Raw genomic sequence first — 26,677 nt, forward strand, 5'->3', positions numbered from 1 at the left:
CTACTGGAGGGCACAGCGGAGACCATATTTTATTATGAGTGGCCAAGCAAAATATTCAATGCTACCGGTGGTGGTGCGATCATCAACGTTCTGTAGCACACATTTCGAGCTGAAGATTATAGAATCAGTTCTTTTCAGAACTATAAATGCTTTAAAATAATAGTTATGAGAATTTTCACAACTACTACTAGTGTGAAATTTTCAAGTATTCATGCATCGTTATTTTTACAATAACGACCATCAAATATAAACGGTAGTGTTTCCTATGAACAGTTTATCGCAGCATATAATATATATATATTTAGTCCTACGTCACCATTTCATACAACCCCTTGGGCTGTAAACCTTGTAGTAATTTCTTTTAATTTTTGTTTCCAATCATTTTTGTATCTTTCTGTATTCTTGTATAAAACCAATAAAAGACGCCTAAGAATTCGAATGTTACTCCTCAAAGAATATTAAATTTCTGAAACCTGCAATGGAAAATGACAGCAACAAGAAATTGGAAATATTTTTGAAAAGTTTATCTCAAATTTGAAAAGGTTTGAACAAAACGAACTGTTTCCATTATGGAACATGTCTATTTGTAAAAGAATGATTGATTGGTATTGAAAATAACATCAAGATAAAACTACAGTGATATTTTTCTATAGTAATTCAAGCACTTAAGCAAAACTCGAAGGACAAAACATGCATTTAGGATTCAAAATAACTTTACTTTAAAAGCAAATAAACTTAGAACAGTAAAATATGAAGTTATGATAAAATTAGAAATACTACACTTATAGAACCGACAGATTCACACTTAAAACTTAACCTCAAAAATTAACACGAGAGAAATTTAAGTGTATCGTCTTACAATTTTATTTTTCTCTCTTGATTTCTGTAATGTTTTTATTCTACAGTAGTGTTTTTTCATTTCCGAATTCTCTATGGAAATTGGTTTCATGAACAAAGGGTTGCATATTCTATCTCTTTGATTACAAATTGAGCTTTGCTTATTCACTGAAATAATATTAACTGACCAATTGTCGGAGTTTCATAACAAGGTGATAATGAAGGGAAACATATTTTTATAAACAAAACTTTCAATTTGAGGCCCAACAGTTGATTTTCTACTTTGTTTTTATGGCTTCTGCTTACGACCTAAATATAGTCTTGACCATCACTCAGTCCAATGTCGATGACGATTCGCCAAATTATGAAACCATTGATTGGCGCGCCGCAATTAATTCACCACCGCCGGTCCGGTTTGGCCAATGATTCTACGCAAATAGTTTACCGTGGTATCAACACTTTCGCGGACGGCCACAGGAGAGTTTGCACCTGTGCGACCCGGGGAGCGCGCCTTGCGGATCGTAACTCTTCCGGCATCCGCGAACTGGTGACGTGCTGACAACCGACCGGGCAGGGCAGTTGCGTGACGCCCTGACGGTTGTGGGGGGAAGAGTAAATTATTTGCTGGCCATTTCTAACGCATTTGTCATATACTTTATTTGCGTCAGGATCGGGTAATTACTGATTTTTTTTCTCCGAACGGTTAATACTTATGTTGGTCCTCGTTAGTCAGAAAACACCGAGAAAGTGACACACCACTGAACAGTTCGGAATCATAACCGCAAGTCACCGGGTCAGTCAGTGGCTTCAATATAAATAGCTACATTACATGGATGCCTAGGAAGAGTCAGTCGGAGGCCAATAAATAAGCGCTCTTTACTTGTTCTTCCTCCCACGCCCACAGCAGGACACGACAGCCCTGATGTTACGTTGGCAATCTATAAATTATGATTTGATGAAATTGATATACCACCCATCGTCGATAGCGCATACACACACACTGACTTATAGAGCCATCCCGATGTCGTCTGGGATGGACGGTCGAAATCGGAGAGGTGTAACGATATAACAAATGTCAATAATACAGATATAAATATCCCGACAGGAAAATCGATACCAGACACGTGCTCTAGCATTTGTGGCGTTTGGAACTACCTGCCAGAGAGCATCCATATTGGACTTGGCTCTTGTGTAGGTTAAGATTCACCACCCACGAACGTTCTAAACCTATATCGCATGCAAAACTCGTAGGGCTTTGACTTGTTACGTACACTTACTTGGCCGCTCTTGTCCATCTCGTTGTTCGTCAGTTTAACCTTCTCGAAGGAGATGACCTGCTTGCGTAGCGCCTCCGCCCCTAGTGGAGTGTCCGGGTGGGCATACAGCCGGGGTGGTGGCGGGGGATCCGCTTTGCCTGCCACCAACCAGGAGGACCTATGGTAAGCATACCGGTAGCGACGGTTATCCATTGGAACGATGTCCAACAGGACCACGTACCGATCGGCTGGGCTGGCCTGCCTGAGTGGACCTGAAAAGGAGACTCGTACCGTCGGAAACATTCGTCTGTAATAGAAAAAAAAAATGTTTAAAAAACAACAACCTCTGCTAGTTACTTAGAAGCACCTGTTGAATATGTTTCTAATCAAGCTCGACAGTTTGCCAGTGAAACCTGATCGAACGAACATTCCATTCTTTAATTAAGCTTGAACAGAAAAGCCCAACCATGAAACTACACCGTGTACTTTGATAACGATCTGTTGTTTCTGGACGCGCGGCGCCCAAGGCTCTCGGCAGCCCTCCGTCGTCCCGTTCGCGGTCGCTGGATAAGAATCGGTAATATGATGGAAGCAGCGAGAGTGAAGAAAAAAAAAACAACGGCTACAAAACATCAACTTTTCGATGCCGAACAAACTTCGACGCGATATCAAAACGATGTTATAAATGTACCCATAACGACTAAAGCAGCCGTATTTAAACACCTTGCCGCCTGGTTTACCTGCCCGTGCTTCCTCCGTTCGGTCCCGCTCAACCCCGTCGTAGGTCCTCTCAGTGGACCATACACGATGAATCGTCCACCGTTCGTATTTAGTGTTCCAAGCAGGGAAAAAGGTCACTCTAGCAGCGACGAGGAGCTGAGGTGAAAGGGGGCAAAACCAGTTCCGGGCGAAGCGTGTTTTACTCGTGTAAATTCGACCGATTTAGAGGGATAAGATAAGAGGGCCGCTTCCAGAGCACCGGCTTCTGAACCTTTTTCGGTTTCGCTCGGTACTGCTGTAGGCCGAGGGTTTAAGCCGGAGCCGTGGTGAAATTAAGGTGCTGAAATTGTTGTAGATATCGACTCCTGGCTTTTTTGCCTCTCACTCTCGCCTCCAAAACCAGAACCTTCTAATGTACATACCTGCGAGGTCGTACACACAATATCAAAAGGTAAAAGCATCTATTCAGCACATAGTTAGCGATAGCAATTTGCATGAAAATTGATTGAAGGTGTATCGTTAGATACGCTATCACACGAACGGTTTCGAGTGTGCGGTGGAGGGTCGTAATGGGATAAGAATATTTCTTCGTGGTTCTTTTGGTTTTCGAGCTCCTAAATGGAATTCAATTTGAGTGCAGAGTAGGTAGTGTTTATTTGATTTCAAATAAAAAAAAATCTGCCCTAATAGCTCTCATGCAATACGGAATTTATAAATTGCAACACTTGGGTTTACCTTTTAGAATATACTACACGATGTTTGGTGGAATTGCAACACAAAAACTGGTGAATAAAAATTTAGCATTGATAATGAAAAATAAGTACCGTAAACTGGGGTGACTTTGATCACCGGGGTGACTTTGATCACTGTACCTCTTTTCTGAAAATGTGGTAAAAAAGCGCTAGTAGTGCTTGGGATTTGTCGTAATCTTCCCTGATTGTGTGGATATACGTCTGCATTTCTAGTATTCATGCATTTCCTGCTATTTAAGGAGTGTTTTTCATGCTAAAATAATTATTGAAAATAAAGTGTATTTTTGGCGATTTTTGTTGCATACAAACAATCGGTTTAAGCAGATTCAAAACAACAAGTTGCAATACGTAATTTTTTTTTATTTTGTTCCCAGATTAGTTCTTAAGATGAACAAATATTATAACAATGCATTTCATTGTTATTTTTGCAAGTTTTTCCTCAAATGCAATGTTGAGTCCCAATAATCTCCAAAGCGTATTACATATTTCTTCTTAACAAAAACCAAAGACGTGAGGAAACATGCAAATTTGGACAATTGCATAAGTCATATTCCACGTAGGCTAGTTTTTGATGATTTTAGACCACCTTCCCTCTCAGTGGATAATCATTCATATACGTTGTAAAAATTTTGTATGAATCTTGGACATTTGCCAACATAAGCTGTTAACGTAGAATGTGAATGGCCCCCAAATTGTTTTCCAGATTTATAAACTCGTTTAAGTCGTTTTAAACTGTTTAATGTAGTGAAAGTAGCAAAGTGTTACTCCAAATTCATCAAAATAATGAAGTGATCAAAGTCACCCGGAATGATGATTGGTGTAAAATTTTCAAAGCATATTTAAAAACAGCAAAATTGTTGCTAAACTTTTGAAGTAGTGACTGAATCTTTCTCAATGCATGCCAGTACTTATTTTAAAAATATCCAACAATATTGTTTTCAGTATATTCTGAAAATATTTAAGATACAATCAAAAAAGTGATCAAAGTCACCCCAGTTTACGGTACAAATTTGATCTCAATTAAGAAACAAAATGTTCGTCCAAATAACAGGAAATTGACAATTGGGCCCTTCATAGTTCTGCGTAAAGCTTTCTGTTTATAAAATCCGTTCCAAAAACAGACAATCACTTAGTCTCAGTGAACTCCAAATATTGTTCTGAAATTTGTTTGTTTTTTTTTATATTGTTTTTGATAGTTTTGTAAGTTCGACTTAATGCACTAACATTGTTACATGCTCAATTCATTGTCAATGATAGATCCTTAGCATGCGAAGTGTCCATAAAAGTCTGAAAAAGAAGACACTTTCAGGGGCGTTTAAAAATTTTCATATTAATTTTCATAAACTGTTTTTATAATTAGTTTTTTTTCGCAATGAAAATGCAATAAAAATACAGTTATTGCATTATTGCAGTTATTGCAGTTATTGACCCAAGATGAGTGGTAAATGGGCAATTTATTAACAATATATTTACTATTTTGACATAGCATGTTTCCACGAAAAAGTATTTTCTGCTGAGCAAATGACAGGTAGGTACATATCTTGTAACTGTAAATCAGTACAAATACAAGCTTCCTCCCGGATAGCAGCAGTAAATTGCTCTCAATTAAATTCTGATTGAAACGTTCGTTTGGTGCAGTCAACATTCGTACCCTCGCATAGCCAATGGTTCGTAAGTGGGAGCGTTTATGCCACCGGAGGAATGAACATAGGTAGAAATGCATATGCATTGTCAAGTGGAATAAGTTTTCTAAGCAGCAATGGCGTGAACAGTGGTAACTCACTCGTAAACTTCAACGGTAGTCCGCGGTACCGCGTGATTGGTAGCCACAGTAGCAGCGTAGCGTTTACAAACAGAGCCGGACTGAAGTGTGTTTTATCGAAGAAATAAAGCAAAACGAATCATCAAGCAGCGGTGTTGGGTGTGCGCAAATCGGTGCAGCAAAACGACATCAATAATTTATTGTAATAACCATCATTAAACTATTCATTCAGGTGGATCACTGTTTACATAAAAAGACACCCCCTCATGCCTTCGGACCCAGTTCCAGTGCCTTTCGGACGAAGACAGAGCGATTACTCTTGCCCCAGGTAGGTACTGGACTCTGAGTGATGAGAATAAGACATTAATGCGCCAACTGTTGTTGGCTTTCAGGAAGTCATCTGGACAAAATTGAGCTTTGAAAAGCAAATTGGGTTGAGTTGGAGGAAGTCGTTTCTTTTTTCCTCTCCTTCAATCTAATAACGCGTCAGTATGACGTTGATAGAAGAAGCGGAAACCCTGTGAAGCCTGGTCATGATACTCGAAGATTCGACGATAAGCTCGCGCGGTAATCAGGGTGCCTTGATCTATCCGGAGTCTAATGGCAGAATGACCGGGCAGCTTTGGCGATATTAACGTGCTGATGGGTGCCTTCAATTTTCGTATTTAAATCGACAAAACGGTCAAAATATTGTCGACTCATTTGCTGCTGCTTTTTGCGCGAACTTCGTTAGCCGGTTTGTTTCACCCGATCGGAGTCACCTAAATGGTAAGTAACGGAATTTGTAGTATTCAAATACGAGAATCTAGACATCAGTAAAAATCAACTAAAAACTGTGAAATTTGTAACATATGTGTGGCATAGGGTTTTACTGCGAGCCAGCAGCGTTGCTCAACCATAATTTACGAAATTAATGAAGCTTGGCACCGGAACCACCTGCATTGTAACACTGGCACACATCAACACCGGATCGATCGGTTTACAGCCGCCCTACAACGTCCTGGGCACGTAAAAAACAGCAAAATTTACTACGCCATCTCCTCGAGCACAGCCCAGAGAGCGAGGACACGGTAGACGAAAACGAATTTACAACGAATTACGCGACTCGAATCGCTCTCCGGCGTTCGATTTCGATGGGTCGTTATGTTACGTTATGAGCACTTTGCATACCATGGCTGTGCATGTTCTCGCGCGTGCGGATAGCACATATAATGAAGCAATAAGAACCAGCCAACATGAAGAGGCCACTACTGTTTTCGGCATTAGCTGCAGTGCCGCACGTACTTATTGATTGAGCGGAACCGGTCGTATTTTATTTTTCATCTGCACTAGAGGGAGCGGTTGATTGAAACAAACGACATCCGCTTATTATTGTTCGTGTGTGACCAATTTTTGGGGCTGGATATCCAGGATCGGGAACACCAATTGGGCGTTCGCCGATGCCCGATGGTAGAGATGCCCACCAGACACATTTCTTTATTCTGTTTTACTTAAATTATACAATTGGGTGTGGTATTATTTGAAACTATCAAACTTAACATAAAAATACAACAATACGATCCAAGCTTGATCAAACGTACATATGAGGGAGAATAATATCATAAATGCTAACAAAAAAGTGATTATGACGTCAATTTTCGCTTTTTTTATGAGTACGTACCGCCGTTTCAATTTTATTTCAATACTAGCTGCTACTCGCCCGCGTTTCTCAGTTCCTTAGATTATTATAACATTCACGTATCTCTTAAATGTGATATAATTTAAAACCAATGATAATATTACCATGGTTTACTTAATCATGTTTCTAGAATGTTCCAATTTCTATTAGTAAAATAATGACAATAATGGGAACTTGGATTTATTTGTTTTAGCAGGAATAGCCAAAACGATGTCTTAAACAAATTGAAATCATTTTTGCTTCACAAATAGAAAGGGTATCCATCCATTTTGATAGGTATCTTAACTTTATTCTGATAGGCTCTATTATTACGAAGTCCAAGTCGTCAAGCAGACTTAAAGTTTTTGGGGGCTGTAGAGGGTGAGGAATAATTATCCATGTTTTTTGTTTCAGTGTATAACTAAAATTTGACAGATGTTGAAATGAGCTTACCTATGCAATTTTTAACCTTGGCTATGTGTAACCAAAATCACGAAATCTCCTTTGAAACAGTGTGCATTTAGTGTCATAATAAAGTCAAGTCCATTACGCAATGCGGTGATCGAATTGTATAAACAAGGAAAGCGTCCAGTAAGTATAGCTAGTATGTTAAAAATGCCTATACAAACCATTAGAGACGCTATAAAAGGATATATTTTTATTTAGGATTACGTTGTTACAAATTTTCAAAAAATCATTACATTAATGGCAGGATGAAAGAAAATCGAAAGAAAGAATTCATCGATGGACGCCATCGCACAATTTTATGCACCGATGAGAAAATTTTCACTGTGGAGACTAAGTAGGAGAAGAATCCGGCAGCTACTTTTACTAAATTATTGGCTCAAATAAATATTCCAAAACTAGGAAAATTATAGAACGAGCCTTTTTTGTTACTACACTCCAAATTTTGCAAATAAAGGGTGATTTTTTTGCTATTGGTTTTTCGTGTATTCAGTTTTGACAGTTTTCGCGAGAATTCTGACAGCTGTCAAAGTCTAATGTACTCACTTTGGTTTGCCATTTCACCATGAACAGGCTTACGCCTGAACAACGCTTACAAATAATCGAATTTAATTACCAAAATTCGTCCTCTGTGAAAAATGTTTTTCGCACATTACGACCATTTTATGGTCGTCATAATCGACCTACTGAGCAAGCTATTTAAGCTATTGTGACGAAATTTCAAACCAGTTTTACTCTGTTGGACATAAACCCATCAACACGTATACATAGCGTGCGTACAGAAGAAAATATTGCTGCCGCATCAGGCAGTGTAGTGAAGGACCGTAAAATGTCAATTCGACGCCGTTCGCAGCAATTGGGCTTGTGTTATTCGACTACATGGAAGATTTTATGAAAGAATCTTGGTGTAAAGCCTTACAAAATACAGCTCGTACAAGAATTGAAGCCGAACGAGTTGCCGCAGCGTCGAATTTTCGGTGAATGAGCCTTAGAGCAACTTGCCGAAAATCCACTTTTTTACCGAAAAATTGTGTTCAGTGATGAAGCTCATTTCTGGTTAAATGGGTATGTTAATAAGCAAATTTGCCGCATTTGGATCGAAGAGCAGCCAGAGGCAATGCAAGAATCGCCAATGCTCCCAGAAAAATGCACGATTTGGTGCGGTTTACACGCTGGAGGCATCATTGGTCCGTACTTCTTCAAAGATGATCAAAATCGCAACGTTACGGTCAATGGCGCTCGCTATCGCGCGATGATTTCTGATTTTTTTCCGGAAATGGAAGAGCTGGGTCTTGTTGACATGTGGTTTCAGCAAGACGAAGCAACGTGCCACACATCGCGCGAATCAATGAACATATTGCGGAATGAGTTCGGTGAGCAATTCATCTCACGAAATGGACCGGTGAATTGGCCTTCTAGATCATGCGATTTAACACCGCTAGATTATTTTTTGTGGGGCAACGTTCAGTCTCTCGTCTATGCGGATGAGCCAACAACAATTCCAGCCTTGGAAGACAACATTACACGCGTTATTCGCGAGATACCAGCCGAAATGCTCGAAAAAGTGACCCAAAATTGGACTTTTCGTATGGACCATTTTAAACGTAGCCGTGGCCAACATTTGAATGAAATTATCTTTGAAAAGTAAATTGCATAAACCAATTTATCGGCTCAAGTGAAGATTTCATACAGTTTTGTAATTTTTATGCGTTTTGCCTTTCTCCTAGAAAGGTATAGCAATCACTGGAAAAACCGAAGGTATAAAAGTGGTCCCAATGGCCGAATGTCATATACCACTCGAATTTTTTCGACGAACTGAGCATTTTCTGTATGTATGTGTGTATGTGTGTATGTGTGTGTGTATGTGCAACTTTTTTTTCTCAATCACTTTTCTCAGAGATGGCTGGACCGATTTTTATAAAATTAATTGCAAATGGAAGGTCTAGTTACGCCATATGTTGCTATTGAATTTCATTGTAATCGGATTTTTAGTTTAGAGGTTATGTATCAAAATGTAAAAATCACGAAACATCAATATCTCAGAAACCACACAACCGATTGCAATAAAACTGCACAGTAAAGAAAATTTACATTACTTTAAATGCACATAAATGGAGCATTGGAAACCACGTAATATTCCGTCTGGCATTATATTCACATGCAATGTAAATGAATATATTGTGAATTTGCATGCATATTTATATTCGAAGCTTTAAGTTTATATCAATTAACGTACAAATTTACATGTCTTAAAACGATTCTGTATTGTACATTATTTACGGTGTGGAATTGTATATGTTTTTCACTTTATGTGCTAGAAATCGTTATGTGCTTTCATTTGTATTAGTTGTAAATTTCATTTTTTGGTACTGTGTGGTTTCAAATGATTAGGCTGACCCCAGAACCCTTAATTTATGAATTTCGTTATGATTGAACATATGGTTCAAAAGTTATGTAAAGAAAAGTTATCCTGAGGTTGTTTGAACTCACTCATTTTTCTCAGTGATGGCTAAACCGATTTTCACAAAATTAGTGTCAAATGAAAGGTCTAGTTGCCCCATAGATTGCTATTGAATTTTATTGCAATCGGATTGTGACTGTGTCCGTTGTTCATAAAAATGTGAAATCACATAATGAAAGTAAACATATTGATTTTCTCCTAACGATCACTGGCTAATTAAAAGGTAGAAAAATGTTTGAAATGGCCGAATGTCATTTACTACTCAATTCAGTTCGACGAATCGAGCATTTTCTGCATATATGCATGTATAGGTGTATATATTTGTGTGTGGGTGTTTACGTGTATATGTGCACCTTTCTTTCGCACTTGCTTTTCTCAGAGATGGTCTAACCGATTCTTTCTATCTTGGTATCAAATGAAGGGTCTATTTGCCGCTTAGGTTGCTATTGAATTTCATTGTAATCAAACTTTTAGTTTTGGCGCTGCGTCAGAATGTGAAAAACGCTCTTATATCTCAGAAGCTATGAACATAGTTGAATTCAAGTTAGTGGGCTTCTAAACCCTTAAACAATGAATTTCATAATGTTTAAACATGTGGTTTGAAAGTTATAGAAAGAAACGAAACCCGCAGACTGTTTAAAACTATAGCTACGATCAAAATATGTGGCCACAACATCATTTAAATTTGATATTGTACTATTTCAATGTTTGCGGCCTTGCTCGGGATTGAAGTTGAAATTAAACGTCATTTCTATCATTTCACTTTTTGCCTTTCTCCTAGAAAAGTATAGCAATCATTGCAAAATCAAAAGGGCCGAATGTCGTAACCACTCGAATCAGTTCGACGAGCTGAGCATTTTCTGCATGTGTGTGTGTAACGCTCTCCCAATCTCACTCGATTTTCTCAGAGATGACTGAATCGATTTCAATAAAATCAATTGCAAATGAAAGGTCTAGTTGCCCTATAAGACCCTATTGAATTTTATTGAAATCTGAGTTCTAGTTTAGAGGTTATGTATCAAAATTTAAAAATCACGAAACATCAATATCTCAGAAACTACACAACCGATTTGAACAAAATTGGTTTCAAATGAACGGGCTACCTTAAAACCCTCAACTTTTGAATTTTATGAAGATTGAACATATGGTTCAGAAGTTACAGAAAGAAACGTGTTCTGGAGACTGTTTAATCTCACTCATGTTTCTCAGAGATGGCTGGACTGATTTTCATAAAATCAGTGTCATATGGAAAGTCTTGTTGCCCCATAAGACCCTAATGATTTTTTTTGCGAACGGATTATTACTTTTCCTGTTATGTTTAAAAATTTGAAATCCAGCTATGAAAAAAAAACGTATTCTGATGACTACTTGGGCTCACTCACTTTTCTTCACATATGGTTGACCCGATTTCCATAGAATTAGTATCAAATGAAAGGTCTAGCTGCCTCATAACACCCTATTGAATTTTGCTGTAATCGGAATGTAACTTCGTCTGTAATGTATCGAAATGTGAAAATCACAAAACTTCATTATCTTAGAAACTACACAACAGATTTGAACAATATTGATATCGAACGAACGGGATAGTTAAGGGTTAACTGATGAATTATGATTGAACACGTAGTTTCAAAGTTTGGCTCCCCCATACGTTAATCAAACTAAAGCAACCGTTATGTTTTAATTTGTGAAACAACGAAAGTCTATTATCTCAAGTATTACACGACTTATTTGAACATAACTAGTGTCATACAAACGAGTCATCTCTCAAACTTACAAATAACAAACTTCATAAAAATTTGATATACTGTTCAAAAGTTTTGTAAAGAAAAGAAATTCAAAGACTATTAAACACTATACCTGCTTTGATCAATATATATGGCCTCAACATGATTTAAATGTAGTATCGTACTATTTGAACGTCCCCGGTATCGCTCGTGATTAAATTGTTCGAAATTAAGAGTCATTTCTTATATTTCGCTATTTCTGAAGCACTAACATTACGTCAAATTTCATATTCTATACTTTAATTTAATTGAATATTTTTACAAATAATAAGTTTGAATGAGAAAGGCTGAGTCTAACCGCTAGGTGGATTAGTTAAGTTTTTTTAAAGAAAAACTAAATTCTTAAAAAATCACCCTTTAGAAAACATAATAAAAAAATAGGAAAACAAATTGAAAAATTCAGTTTGTATTGTTCTGATTTAGTAAAACAATTTCCAACATGCACAAAAGTCTCTATGATATTTTTTTCTCTCTAAAAAACTGTCAATTTTTGTTCCCGGACTTCGGAACGGACTCCGGTCCTGAACCGGAACGAAGCTAATCGGACCGGAAAGACCTAGTCCCGATTTTTTACCGGACCGGAACGCGGACCCAACGTTTTCGTTCCGATGTCACACAACACTAATCAGAATTAGCATAATCAGTTGTAGCAGTTCAAGTCCTATTTAACTAAATTTTAATGAGTTGTTCATCTCGTAATGAAAAATCACAAGGGTTAGGTGCAAAGCCACGACCTTAAGGTTGACGTAGGATGGTACTATCGTCATAAAATGATTGTTGGTATTCCTAAATGCTCTGTAATGACGTTTCATCGGAACTTTTATATAATGTTTAACTATCACATCAATGGAGTCTTGCTTAACCGGGCTGAAGAGATAAATGACTTGGGAGTGATAGTTGATGAAAAGCTCTCCCTTGCCAATCAAAGATCTACCGTCATTGCTAAGGCAAATCGTCAGTTGAGGTTTATTAGAAAAATAATCCAAAGATTTCAATACCCTTTATTGCTTGAAAGCTCTCTGCTGCTCGTTAGTTCGACCCATCTTAGAGAATGTTTCACTAGTTTGGCTTCCACATCAACTAACCTGGAGTCTACGAATCGAAAGCTCAAAAATAATTTCTCAAAATTACTTCAAAAAACTTGTCATGGCATGATCCACAGAGTTTGCTTCTATACGGTGATCGATGCTCAACATAGTTAAGCAATTCCACAAAAAAAAAAACAGGCAACAAATTAGATCACGAGTTGAGAATTTCTTTCTGAAGAGGTACTGGAAACATATTTGAATGAAATACAAACTACATATTATCAAGAACTTTAAAAAACATGAAAGCACCAGAAGATGATGGGATTTTTATGAGACTTCCCAAAAGCCCTTTTAATTTCTTGGTGAGCATTTTTAACAGATGCTTTGAATTAGCATATTTCCTCTCAAAATGGAAAAATGCCAAAGTCACTCCAGTTTCAAAACCTGAAAAAAAATTCAGCTGAAGCATCAAGTTATCGTCCAATTAGTCTACTCTCTTCTATAAGCAAACTTTTTGAAAGAATGATTCTTAATAGATAATGACACATATCAAAGAAAATTCAATTTTTGCAAATGAGCAGTTTGGATTTCGCCATGGGCATTCGACTACTCATCAGTTACTTAGAATAACTAATATGATTTGTACTAATGAATCTGAAGGTTATTTCTCTGGAGCTACTCTTCTAGACACAGAAAAGGCAATCGACAGTCCAACTCCCGTTTTCCTCTTTACATCACAAAAATGTTCAAAGTTACTTGACTGACCGCACTCTTCAGTTCAACTACTTAAATGGTAAATCTCATAGATTGCCTGTTAGAGCTCAAGGAAGTTCCTTGGGCCCAGTCTTATATAATATTTTTACTTCTGATCTTCCTGATTTAGGGTAAACAGGTATAATACACTCCCCCCTTTAAGAAACAACGTCAATATTATAGTTACAATATGACGCTTACGATAATATGACGCTAACTCATATGAATATCATTCATATTTTATGTTAAATCGATAAAATGATCCTATTAATTAATAACTCTTTCTTTCGAATCAGTATTTTCAATAAAATGTCAGAATTGTGATGGATTATCATGTATGAACATGTCTAATTAAAAAACAATCAAAATGGCATCCTGGGTCGACTTTTGAGTTCTGAATTTTATCCCAATTCCCTAAACTATTTTTGACTGTTTTCCAGAAACCGGTAGTCAGCACTGTGGATTCTAAAATGGCATCTAGAGTCGCTGTTCGATGAATCGGTTGTGCGTAGGGACTTGGTATTCGCGACACTTTTGGAGGATCTGCCGCAGTGTGAAGATTTGGTCCGTTGTTGATCGTCCACCCACAAAACCGGCTTGATAACTTTCAACAAACCTCCCTGCTAGCGGCGAGAGACGGCGAAAGACGATCTAGGAGAGCACTTTGTGGGCTGCGTTGAGAATCGTGATCGCTCGATAGTTCTCACATTCCAACTTGTCGCCTTTCTGGTATATTTGGCATATTACTCCCTCCTTCCACTCCTCCGGTAGATGTTCTGTCTCCCAGATCCTGACTATCAGCTGGTGCAAACAGGAAGCCAACCTATCCGGGCCCAGTTTGATAAGCTCCGCTGCGATGCCATCTTCTCCAGCTGATTTGTTGTTCTTGAGCTACTTGATGGCATCCTTAACTTCACCTATCGTAGGGGCGGAATGTCTCCCTCATCCGCTGTGCTGACGAAATCGTTCCTCCCGCCGTCTTGGCCCTCTGCCTCTGCGCCATTCAGGTGCTCATTGTAATTCATCCATCAAGATTCTTCCATCCTTATCGCGGCACATTTCGGCTCGCGGCACAAAGTCGGCGCGGGATGCGTCCAGTTTGTTGTAGAATTGACGTGTTCCTTGCGAACGATACAGCTGCTCCATTTCCTCACACTCCATCTCTTCTAGGTGGCGCTTTTCGTCCCGGAACAAATGGGTCTGCTGTCTTCACTTCAGTTTATATCGCATCACGTTTTGACGGGTCCCTTGCTGCAGCATCAATGCCCGGGCTGCATTCTTCTCTAGTTCGTCTGACACTCCTCGTTGAACCTCTGATTCCTCTCGACGAACCCTATGGCACCTTCCACTGCACTGTTAATGGTTGCTTTTACATTACTCTAGCAGTCTATCAGAAGATAGTAGTCAGAATCGACGTTTGCGCCACGGTAGGTTCGAACGTCGATAATATCCGAGAAGTGCCTTCCATCAATCAAAACGTGATCCATTTGTGATTCGGTCTGTTGTGGTGATCTCCATCGATCTACCGATATGGGAGGGTATGCTGAAAGTAGGCACTACGTATAGCCATGTTCTTGGAGGCGGCGAAGTCAATTAGTCGAAGCCATTTTCGTTCGTTAGCCAGTGAGTGATGAACTTCCCAATAACCGGTCTAAATTCCTCCTCCTGGCCTACCTGAGCGTTAAGATCTCCGATAACGAATTTGACGTCATGTTTTGGGCAGCTATCGTATACACGCTCCAGCTGCGTGTAAAGGGCGTCCTTATCATCGTCGTTACTTCCTAGGTGAGGGCTGTGCACGTTAATTGTGCTCACATTGAAGAAACGGTCTCTAATCCTCAACTTGCACATTCTGTTGTCGATTGGCCACCACCCATTCACGCGCTTCTGCATTTAACCCATCACAATAAAAGCTGTGCCCAGCTCGTGTGTTGCCGCAGCTCTGGTAGATGGTATAACCATCTCTGTAAGTATGTACCGATACTCCTTTCCAGCATACCTCCTGCAGCGCTACAATGTCGAATTTGCGGACCCTCGATAGGTCGGAACGAATGCGGGTACTTCCCAAAAAATTAAGGAACTTGCAGCTCCATGATCCGAGTTTCCAATCGTTAGTCCGTTTTCGTTGCTTGGGTCTATGCCGATTGTTCCGGTCCGAATTTACATTGTTTGCTTCCTGTACTGATCCCCTGTCTCGCCGGAGAACCATCGTGTCAGCACAGTTTAGAGTCCCACGTTGACACCAAAACGTCGATTAGCCGCCCCTAACATGGAAAACAGACGCTGTTTTGAGCCGCACCACTTGGTCAACAGACGCTCAGGTTGGCGAAGCATTTCCTCTACTGCCGGAATATGGTTAGCACGCCAATGATTGCGTCGCACCTTCTCACTTAGCTATTGCCGCATTGACAACATTGCCCAGGCTAAGCCAACCAACTGTGTCCATGTTTCAGCTGGCAGTCTATTATGATTCGTTAAAAACCGATAAAAAACATGCTCTATCCTTAGAAATCCTTGCAATAAAATTTTCATGATCGAAATTCAAGATTTCTGTGTTCTGTTTTGATAGCCCGGGGTAGGTAAATATTCTTTGCAATCATGCAGAGAAGTGCAATAACTCTATTATTATTATTAAAAAAAAAGAAGTCACCCCTCTTCTTGCCTACGCTGATGAAATAGAGCAACAAAAATATCTCAGAAACTCATCCGATATTCGAAAGCCCTAGATACAAATTTTCAAAATGAACTATTTAACGATTTAAAAATAATGAAAGGTAACGTCAACGCTAATTAGCTATATCAAATTTACAACTTTTGAGCCTGTATGAAGATTTTGGGAAGCATTCCGAAAACGAAATTTAATGTTTGTAAAAAGATTTACTTATTGATAATTTAGGAACTTAACAATTATGGTTTCACACAAAAAGTGTTTAAAAACAAGTTGATCATTTTTTTTAAAAAAGATCCTTCAGGCAGTCCACTATTTTATTAAACGCTTATTGGCATACTGTTGAAAAGAATGCGCAACTACACATTGTTGCTTAAATAGCTTGCGTTTAATTAGTCTGTAGAGAGAGAAAAAAATATACTCTGACTACTTTCAGTTTTGATGGAGTTCTCATTTAAATTAAACTAGATCCACTCTCCAGACAGTTTGATGTGTAATACAGTTACTGTGGTAACAATTTGTGGAAAATAGCAATAAAAAAATTTTTTTTGAACGAGGAAATATAGGGCTTTGGAACCCATGTATTGGAAACGAACATTTCCCTATCAACTTCATCAACTAACACTGTACTCTCGAGGATTGACCGCGTGAAACCGAAACCCTTCCATAGCCCAGACGGAGACATGTTTTCGCGTCGAAACATAAATCTTCTCCGAAAACAATTCAATTAACATAATTTTTATTTCCCGATGAAATTGAAAACCAATACCGCGCCGGCTCGTCTCGCCCGGCGACCAACGGCGGCGGCGTTCACCTCTTCAAAACTCAGCAGATTTATCAAATCCATCACCACCCATCGGACACGAACCTGTGAAGACCACGCAGCGGCCGGCTGGCTGGTGCGCGGTCTATGCGAGTGGTCTACGGGCGCGAGTTGTCGAGTCTATGACCACCGGACCGAAACGGGCCGGCTGGTGGCCGTCTGGCGCTGGATTCCGTTATACACCGGGGGATCGGTTGACAACATGTTTCAAAGGGCGGAGGAACCAGTGTATGTGAGGGGAGGAAATAATCTCAATTAATTAAAACAAGATAAAACTGCCCAAATGGGGTCGATAAATCACCACCGTGAGCATTCGATTTGTGTGCATCGATAGGCCCGAACACCGATCCGTATGCTGGTCACTGCCTGCTAGACTCTCTTTGTGTTTGATTGTGTGACCAGCAACGGGATGCGTTTGAACATGTTTTTATGCTACCCGTTGCTGTTGTTTGAATTCCCAACGACTTGAGCCGAGATTGTGATGGCGATGATGGTGACAACGACAGCAACGACGACGACGACGATAGTTCCGTGTGCCTTCTTAGCGTGTCGTTTCGGGCAGTAAAAAGTACGATAGCGATCTTTCACCCCTCGGGAACTGTTCGTTTCGTTCGGTCGGTAAGATACGCAAGCTGGACCCTGGAGATGCCGAGAAAAGGTCGGTTGAATAGGGGCTTAATTTGAAAGGCGACGTTAAGATCTGTCCGGGAGGACCAAAATCGAGTGCAGAAGTAGAGAAACGAGAAAAAAAGAAACCATTTCACTCGTTTTATTCCGAAGCGGAAAAATAGAGACAAATTTCATGGTTTTTGATTGGAATTTAATTGACACAGATGAGAGAAGATATTCATTTCTTTCTCGGCTGGTTTTGATGTGCTTTTCCCGGTTTCGCTGTGTTCTTTTTTGTGAGTGTACGTCGCCTTTGGAAGAGCCTTTTTCGTTTTCCCCAGAGTAAGTGAGTGGATTTTGATTGACAGATTAGCGGTTGAAGCGAAGAGGATTCCCGCTTCTGCTCGGTGACACGATGAGCTGCGATTGTTTGGGATGCTGTCAGGTTTTGCTAGCTGGGTGATTACTACTCTCGGACAGGGATGATTACACGAGTGAGTGAAATGAATAGCTGTGGTGCCGCGTGAAATTATTCATGAGGGGTGCGAATTTTCCCACCTCTCTAATGTTACCCGCTGTCAACCGGTTCATAATTGCGAATAAAACATCAATGACATTTGGTTAGATTTTTCTAATTTTGTTTGATGCTGGATCTGGTTGAAGTGGGAACGTTAATTTTCGAATGATGTTGAAAAACGGTTTAAAATTAAGGTAACTCAGCAAAGAACCTTCGTTTAGTATACTAATGCACATTTTGTAAATAACTTAAGGCTTTAAATGTTTCCCGATAGATGACTCCATTGAAATGAAAGCTTAACGTCCACCCTGATGCTGATTAATTAGCAAATTACGCTTCTTGTCCAACTGAACCTGTCAGTCAGTTGTCTGATTAGTCGGCTGCACTGGTGGCAGTGACAACCGGATGGCACTCGAATTTATGTTTCGTATCTTTGTTAAGGTGACGTAATGTGATTTCGATTCCTAATAGTTGAAAAACATGCGACAATTTTCCTGAATCATGAAAAGTTTGCCTCCAGAAGGACCATCGTAACAGTTTCCCCTAAACGTCTAACCCCGTCGACAACGAAGTATTTGTTTCATTAATTTTATACTACTTTTTTATTGAATTACGGTTTACAGTAGACCGATAAGCGATATAATTAGCTAGCAACATGAAAAGTGTTTTACACGCAGTATTTTTTCTCTATTTCTCTTGCTTAATGACATTGTGCGTGTCAAAACAAACGCACGCATTGTTTGTTGAGAGAAAAGTTTGGGTTCAAAATCTGCTTTAGTAGTTATTAAGAAGTATATAGTTTTTTCGGGAGTAATTCCCAATTGCCATAAACACTAAGCTTATAATGCAATTCGTTTTCCACATAAAAAAAACTCATTGCCATCGTTAACAATAAACAAAACAAGCTATCACATATCTCTAACATGGACTCTTTCGACCAGTGTTTGTGGCTCCATCAGATTGTTAGTTACTGCAACAAAAGGGGGGCCCGGATAACCGCCAATTTGGCTAATCACCTGCTTAACATAGTTTCCACGGTCAGGTTGCTTGTCCGAGTAAAAAGATAGAGACAGACAGACCCCATCAAACGGAGCAATTTCCTAGATAAATTTCAATTTTCCACATCATTTTCCTCTCGACCGCATCGCATCGCACCGCGCACGCCCCGACCGATTAGCGAGCGCCTGCCCTGAACCCATAGTTTAACAGCTCGATTTAACTTGCCGCGCCGGTTCTTGTGCCTCCTTTTTTTCTCGTCTCGTAACACATTGCTCATTACTTTGATCGGAGCTCATTTCTGCGCGGCTAAACGCGCGGATTACATAATCCACTGCTACAAGTTGGTTTTATTTTGCTTGTAGCAAGAAATGACGCGATCTTTTTGCATCCTTTTGTGGTGGATAAACGCTGCTCTTTATGACGGAGAATAGATGGGCAGCAAAAAGTGATGCCACCAATGAATTTCTTTTTCACTAGACAATAGGCGAACGTCGTTGTTCCATGATTGGATAAGTGGATAATCTTCGCCTTGCAGAGCGATTGCCTCTAGAAGTAGGATTAAACGATAAATTTCTCGCGAAACAAGTGGGTAAGCTGCTTCGAATTAATTTGCATTCTACCATATGTGAAGGAGAAAAAGAAAAAATAACTGCAACGCTTGGTAAACTGTTTTACTTACAATACTTTGCCTTTTTACGAACAAAGTAGTGACAGATGTTATTAATTTCTGTTTCCACCTTTTTACTCTCGTTAAAGTTTTTTTTTTTGATGTTGAGTTTGCTGTTTCACATCAGTCCTCAGTCATATGTTGCACCAGCATAAAAACCGTGCAACTTCTCGGCTTTCAATAGTGGTTTTTTATTTATTATTTTCATCCGGCTCCTCCGTTCCACCGACCGACGGGGCGAAGAAAGAGCACTTAAATATTATGATATTGCTCAATTTCCGTCCACTTGGGTGCCATTTCATCGGATCGGATGGCTTACAATTGAGCGACTGCAATTGTATATTATTAGGAATGGATTATGATGCTTACTTTCGGTCGGGGCCAAAGGTGTTAACAAAGTTTTGAGGAAGTTGAAATCCCGAATCGGACGGTTCAGTTATGGAAGTAGCAGTTTTGTGCCGCGGATTATCGGTTGAAGGTCCCGACAAATTTGTAGACAAAAAGGTACTAGCGTTCGAGAGTTTCCAAAATTGGGATGAGACTAAAAATACTACTTAGTAAACTGGAATGACTCGGTGTCTCATCAGAATTCGTACGCTGGTTTAAATATTATTAGACTGTTTTACAGAACCCGAGTTTATCATCCTAAAATTTAAAAAGATGTCTGGAATCGCATCGTAGCATCATCTCAATTCCGAAAGTATCCAATACTGGTTATTATTTTGCCATTTTTTCGCTTTCAACCAGTTTTCTACAATTTATTTCTAGACCATTTTTCTGTACATCTAACTAAAAGCTTCTCTGCTGAAATACTTATAAAAATTTCAATGTCAAAATACACACGCATTTAAAATACATCACGGTGCTCTCACAGACCGTTATTATAATAAAAATGCACCAAAAGATCTGAGTATACCGTTCGATTCGTTATGACGTCCTGAATCTCTGGTCAAAATTTCAAAATCATCTTACAGTACATTTTTTGAGTAATTTCGAGTAATATAAAACGACGAAATACTTATTGTAAAGCATGTTTTTCAACCACCATTTAATGAATTAACTTCCAAAATAGTTTCTACACATTCCATGTTATATATTTCAAGACATTTACAATTGGTGGAAAGATTTATTTGAAAATCCCAAGTACACAGTGGTCTTAAGTCGGAAAACCGTAATCGTTTATGATTTTACTGATATATACTATATGTCTTCAACAAAATTGTTTCATAGAACAAGGCTTTACTTTTGGCGTTTCGGGTTTTCCGATCAATTCACCTAACAGTAGAATGAAAAAAATTCTAATTTGCAATATACCAGATCGTATTTTTCAGCAAATTTGTGGGAAAATTTAGAAGAAAAATTATTGCTGAATTCTGTGTTGTTCTATCCGTACGTTGGACACGACAGAAATTTGTTTTTTGTGGAACACGCCTCAATAAAATCAGTTTACCAATACGACAAAAAACACTTCATAGCTCACTCAACGCATATAATTCATACTTTGGACCCAGCTACTTATAACCCAACTCTAACCGTAGCATCAACACCAGTCACAACCAACAAACAACAGTATCACAACACCTCAGCTTCAAACTAATAGCGAACCAACAGCAGCAAAGAAACATCGGATCACCACCGGAACGAAACCATTTATCGATCACTGCTGTATATTCCTAAGCTCACCGATCGACTAATCAAAGCCTTCAAACGCGAATTGCCAAACTTGATCATTGCCTCTAGACTTAATTCTAATGTAAGTATGTTTCATAGCTATGACCCCACAAACAAATTGGACAGCTGAAACCAGTGCTGAGAATATTCACTGTCATGATATTCAAAAGCAGCGATTGATAATCACCACTAGACATGCGAACATTAATATTCATGATATCAAAAAACCCGATGAACATCGACCGGATGAACCTTAACACTCGTGGTGGTATTTTGATTGTCAAAAACGAAAATCATTTCAAAATAGTGAAAATCAAAACTACCTCAATTGACAATTTATACTGCATTGTGCGGTGTACAGCATCTGAACAGACTTTACTACTCAAATTATTAATCGCCGAAACTTATCTGAATATCATTTTCAATGCCTTTGATATTCAATCCGCTGTTCTGTCATTGAATATGGTAAACGAAATTCATCCATCGTCGCAATGAGTATTGATTGCTGAGTTGCATCAGAGAATAAATGGGCTGACACTGGGAACAATTCAATTCATCTACTCGTGAATAAACATCGATAATCTAAGGCACTGGTTAGGGGAGCTCCGTAGCCGCAAGGTTACAGGGTCCGCCTTGGTAAGCGGGTGGTCGTGGGTTCGAATCTTAGTAGAAATCAGGCCATTTCAGCCAAAGGTCTTTAGCACGGGTTTATACTTAGGCTTCCCACCAAGTACCCTTCCTTCAACTCCTTCTAACAAAAATATGTTCCTGTTATAATAAAACTGGTGTGAGTAACGTATGACAGTTCTCTCCAGGGAATTGTAATTAGGCGATATTGTTAGGATGGACAGAGGCTCGATATAGTAGAGTAGTTAGCTTGAAACGGAAAGGTAAAACATGCACACAAGCACGGATATATGAATGATAAGCGTATTACTTACTTCAATAGTGATTCTGCCAATAATATGAAGTGCGGAGTACAGAAAACACCTGGGCAATATCACAATAGATCTAATTTCTGGTCGCAGTGATAAGTTCACACAGGAAAAAAAGGCACTGGCCCTAACACTATTTAACAAATCATTTTGCAATGACTGTGAAAACAGTTACATTGGAATGACTACCAACAAAGTCAAAACTAGACTATCCAGATATTCATCCCATGTAAACAAGCTGGCCAAAATATTAAAAGCCAACACTGACACAGACACACACAATCACCAGTTGAGAGAATTGGGCGAAAAGACGGCACTGATCGAACATAGCATCAACATCAGATTTAATTTTGACAACACACGCATAGTAGACAGAGCCACACACTCCAAAAATCTGCCATTCCTAGGGATGTGCCATATTTATTGTACTTAGCAATGGGCAAGATCGATCCGATTTTAACAAAATTGATCTTTTCTGGTCGATTTATCGATTTTGTGAATCGATTTTTCTGCACGCGATCTTCTGCTGAATCGATCCTTTGGATGGCAAGATCGCTTTTTTCCGTTTGAAACATAAATGTGTGCAAAACGGATTGAAAGCAATAGTGATTGCATTTATTGTTGCTAACGTAATCTGCGGCCGAATACCGAGAACACTTTTCTTTGAAGAGAAGAAAACTTCTTTATTGTTAGTTGAAGAATGGGCTAAAATTCAATAGACATGAAACCGAGAAAAACGCATTTCAAATGGTTTTGTTGGTTCAAACAATTGTCTACGTCCATGACAACTTTTTTCATGAGTATGTCACCACCCCCATATCCAGCATATCCAGCTTTTCACGAACGGTAATGGCGTATAGTGCATGCTGCCCATTTTGACGTTTTCTGTAGGTCAGGGAAGCTGGATAACCTTGTCGTCGAGTTGAAAAAGAACAATCCGCAGCCAAATTAAGTCCCTCCAGTATTTTTAACGCAGTAACCATTTTTTGCCTTTGTAAACGCTTTGTGAAATATATCAAGGATTAGGGGTGGGTGAAACGGCTCTTTTGCAAGAGCGGCTCTAAACCGACTCATGGTTCTCAATGATTCACGAGCGTCGACAGTTCGTGTTGTCTCAGTAAACTTCGGTTTCGCGCGAACCAAACAGTTCTGGTGCGCCCAAAGAACCGTGGTTCTTTTTCGTGAACCGTTCATTCTTTCGCTCTTTCCTAAGAACCGGCTCATATGAACGGCTCGTGAGCCGTTCGCCCATCCCTAGCGAGGATGAAAAAAACGACGAGAGAAGTTTGCATCTTGAACTGAATATAAATTACCAGACCACAAGACCGTCTCGAAAGTTTGACATATATTGTATACAATCATTACTATCTGATTGGTGTACATTGGGGTGGCAATGGAAATTGACTTTGACAGTTTTATTTAGAAGTAGTGTTCAAAATTTCGCCTTCACGAACAGTTAGCAAAATTTCGATTTTTTGGATAACACCCGACCTCGACGTTTTATACATCTCTAATAACCAGTTCACATGATGTAATATCGCCCATCTTGATTTCAAATCCCATACTCCAAATTTTTACGTGAAAACTAGATGTATGTATGTTTCAAGATACGCGATATCACGTGATATCTGCTATAGTGTGAACAAGGCATAAGACATTTAGCACAAAAAAAACTGTTACAAACTGTGCTTTTCTTCATAAATCGAGAAAGTGAAATTTAGACCAAATACTCCTGAATTCCGATTTAGCTGAAATTTTGCATTGCATTGGATATTGAATTTACCATTTTGGATATTAGCCAACATTATTTTATATTTGCTACCTCTGCAAGTGCACTTTTTGAAAATTGGCTTCCGTAGGGACGTTGTTTACTATCGTTGTGGGTGTTTACTATCAAGCACCAATTTTTTGATTTAGGTAGAAAAGGCATATGCGCTTATTTTTCAACTATGATTAGCGGGGTACTCGTTAACTCAAATATTGCAAAAGTTGAATTGAATGGTCGTGTATATGCCGTGCTGTATTCTGTTCTGCATAGTGTCGCGCTCGCCATTTTTGTTTATTTGAGTTTGTTCTGCGGATGTTCCGATTTTTTTATGAATTGGGTTGTTCAGCTATATCAGGTTTTCATATTATCTGAATGATCTGAATTTTTCAAGTAAAACGTGATTTAAAAAAAATTCTATAATTGTCCTTCGCTTTTTAAATCACGATTTAAAACTTCTTGAAATCTGCATGAAACCGCTACAATGACAGTTCGCCCATCTACGAACTGTCATTGTAACGATTTAGAGCGAATTTTTATTTTTCATTTTAAAAACCGAAGGAAAATGATATAAAGTTTTAAAAAATCACGTTTTGCTTAAAAAAATTACACTCTTTTGGTTGATATATAAAAATCGGAAATCCGTGAATAACTAAACAACCCAATTAGAGTCAGGTTTTTTTTTAAGCGGTTTTTTTATACGCGGATTTTTTTACGAGTTTTTTTCTACGCGGGTTTTTGAGTTAACGCGGTTTTTTTACGCGGATTTTTGAATTAACGCGGTTTTTTACGCGGATTTTTGAATTAACGCGTTTTTTACGCGACACCGCGCTAATTCAAAACAATTTTCGCGAATTTCCGAATTAACGTGGGTTTGGAACCAGAAACGTTTAAGTGTTTATCTAGTAAAAGACTTAGTCCAAAAAATACCCTCCGCCCACCGAAAGATCCGGAATGACCGTCAAAGAGGAGTACACGCGGTTAAAGAAGATGGCAATAAACTGAAAAAGCCGTATCGTTAGTAGATGTTGTGTGCGAAAACTCGATCAACATGATTAATAAACCAGAAAACGCAAACAAAACAAAATCTCCATAAATATAGTCAAAAAAAGTCGTAAAAAGCTATAAGCTTTTATAGAACAAAAATCGATTTTTTGTAAAATCGATTTTTCAGGCTCGATTTTCTTATGAATCGATTTTATTGATTTTGATTAATCGATGCAGGAGAATCGATTTTTGTTCAAAGATCGCCCATTGCTAATTGTACTCTCAACCCAACACAGTAAACAAAAATTTTGACATATACAACTTCAACACAATTTAGGGCATCTTCAGCGGTGGTCTATTTTTGAAACGACTTTATACTAGATTTACACCAGCGAAATCTAAATAGAACCAGCAAATATAGACCAACTTTTCGTTCTCCGCACTGGTGTTGTATATATTGTTGTTTTAAACCGCTGACGTCTGTCGCCCTGTCAACAGTTCAATGCCCCAAACTATCAGTTTCCCATGAGACTTGTTATAATAAAAAAAAAACTCAATATTCAACAAATGGAAATTTGATCATTTTTAAACACATTAAACGATTACTTTGGCAAGACACTTTATATCCACAAAACTTTATGGATTTGACGGTTTGACCCGAGGGTCAGTGACATTTCTCAGGGTTGAATGGTATGATCGAAAAATTCGGAGGATAGCGAAAAATATTTGATCGCGTAGATATTCATCTTCCGTTGTCTTTTCATCAATCTTTCAGAATCTTGCAGTTCTTTGAACTTGGGTTCGATTTTGAGGATATTGCAACAAGCCTGCAACGTTTTCAGTTCAATGTCTTCGGGAAACATTTTTCTGGCCTATTGAGGCCTCCTCTAGTCTCACTATAATCAAGACGATTAACGAATAGCCAACGTATTTGGCTTCCTGGCGGCTGCTGGTAGCTATCCTAATAGTTGAACCTGGGTGTTATCCTTCACGGTCTTCCAAAGTTCTCCCTTTCGCTGGTCGGTTTCCTTGATGCCAAGAACGACAAAGCTGTTCATTTCCTTTTTCGAAAAGCCACAAAAATAAATTGTGAGTTGACAGTAAAAATCTGTTATGTTTTTTCTCCAACACTCGCAAAACTCTTATATGGAAACAGCTTAAAATGAGGTAAATAATTAAAAAATGACATTTTACCCACCTATCGGTAGCGTACAAAGTGTTTTAGAACGATCTATTTCTTGTTCCAAAAAGTGACAAAAATAGATCAAAACGTATACCAGTTTCAAACTTTTTCAATTTAGATCTGGTATAAAACAAAATTTGCACCGGTGCAGCAGTGAATTCGAATTTGTTCCAAAAAAATAGAAAAAAACAACGATTTGTACCACCACTGAAGATGCCCTTATGCCGCTATATTACACAAACTAAGGCGCACGGGGAAAAGTGTTATAACGGTTATAACAGATAGCTCAGAAAAACAATAATACGGATTAGATACTGAAAGCACACCATTTTATTCTCCACTTTGTGTACTATATGTAAGCAGTTTGAATTTCATTTA

The 26,677-nt window shown here is 38.7% G+C and overlaps 1 protein-coding gene across 4 annotated transcripts in view; it reads right to left on the minus strand.

Moving 5' to 3' along the window:
* Positions 1-26,677, minus strand: part of LOC129732083 (T-box protein H15-like) — an 83,099-nt gene that overhangs the window by 13,734 nt on the left and 42,688 nt on the right. For 2 of the 4 annotated variants that reach the window (XM_055692587.1, XM_055692585.1), the window contains exon 4: positions 2,109-2,400. In XM_055692587.1, coding sequence (XP_055548562.1) covers positions 2,109-2,400 — 292 coding nt within the window. The remainder of the gene's footprint in view (positions 1-2,108; positions 2,401-26,677) is intronic. The other 2 variants (XM_055692588.1, XM_055692586.1) reach the window with 1 other exon arrangement.

The sequence above is a fragment of the Wyeomyia smithii genome, chromosome 3 (assembly GCF_029784165.1).
Source record: "Wyeomyia smithii strain HCP4-BCI-WySm-NY-G18 chromosome 3, ASM2978416v1, whole genome shotgun sequence".
Taxonomy (NCBI): Eukaryota; Metazoa; Arthropoda; class Insecta; order Diptera; family Culicidae; genus Wyeomyia; species Wyeomyia smithii.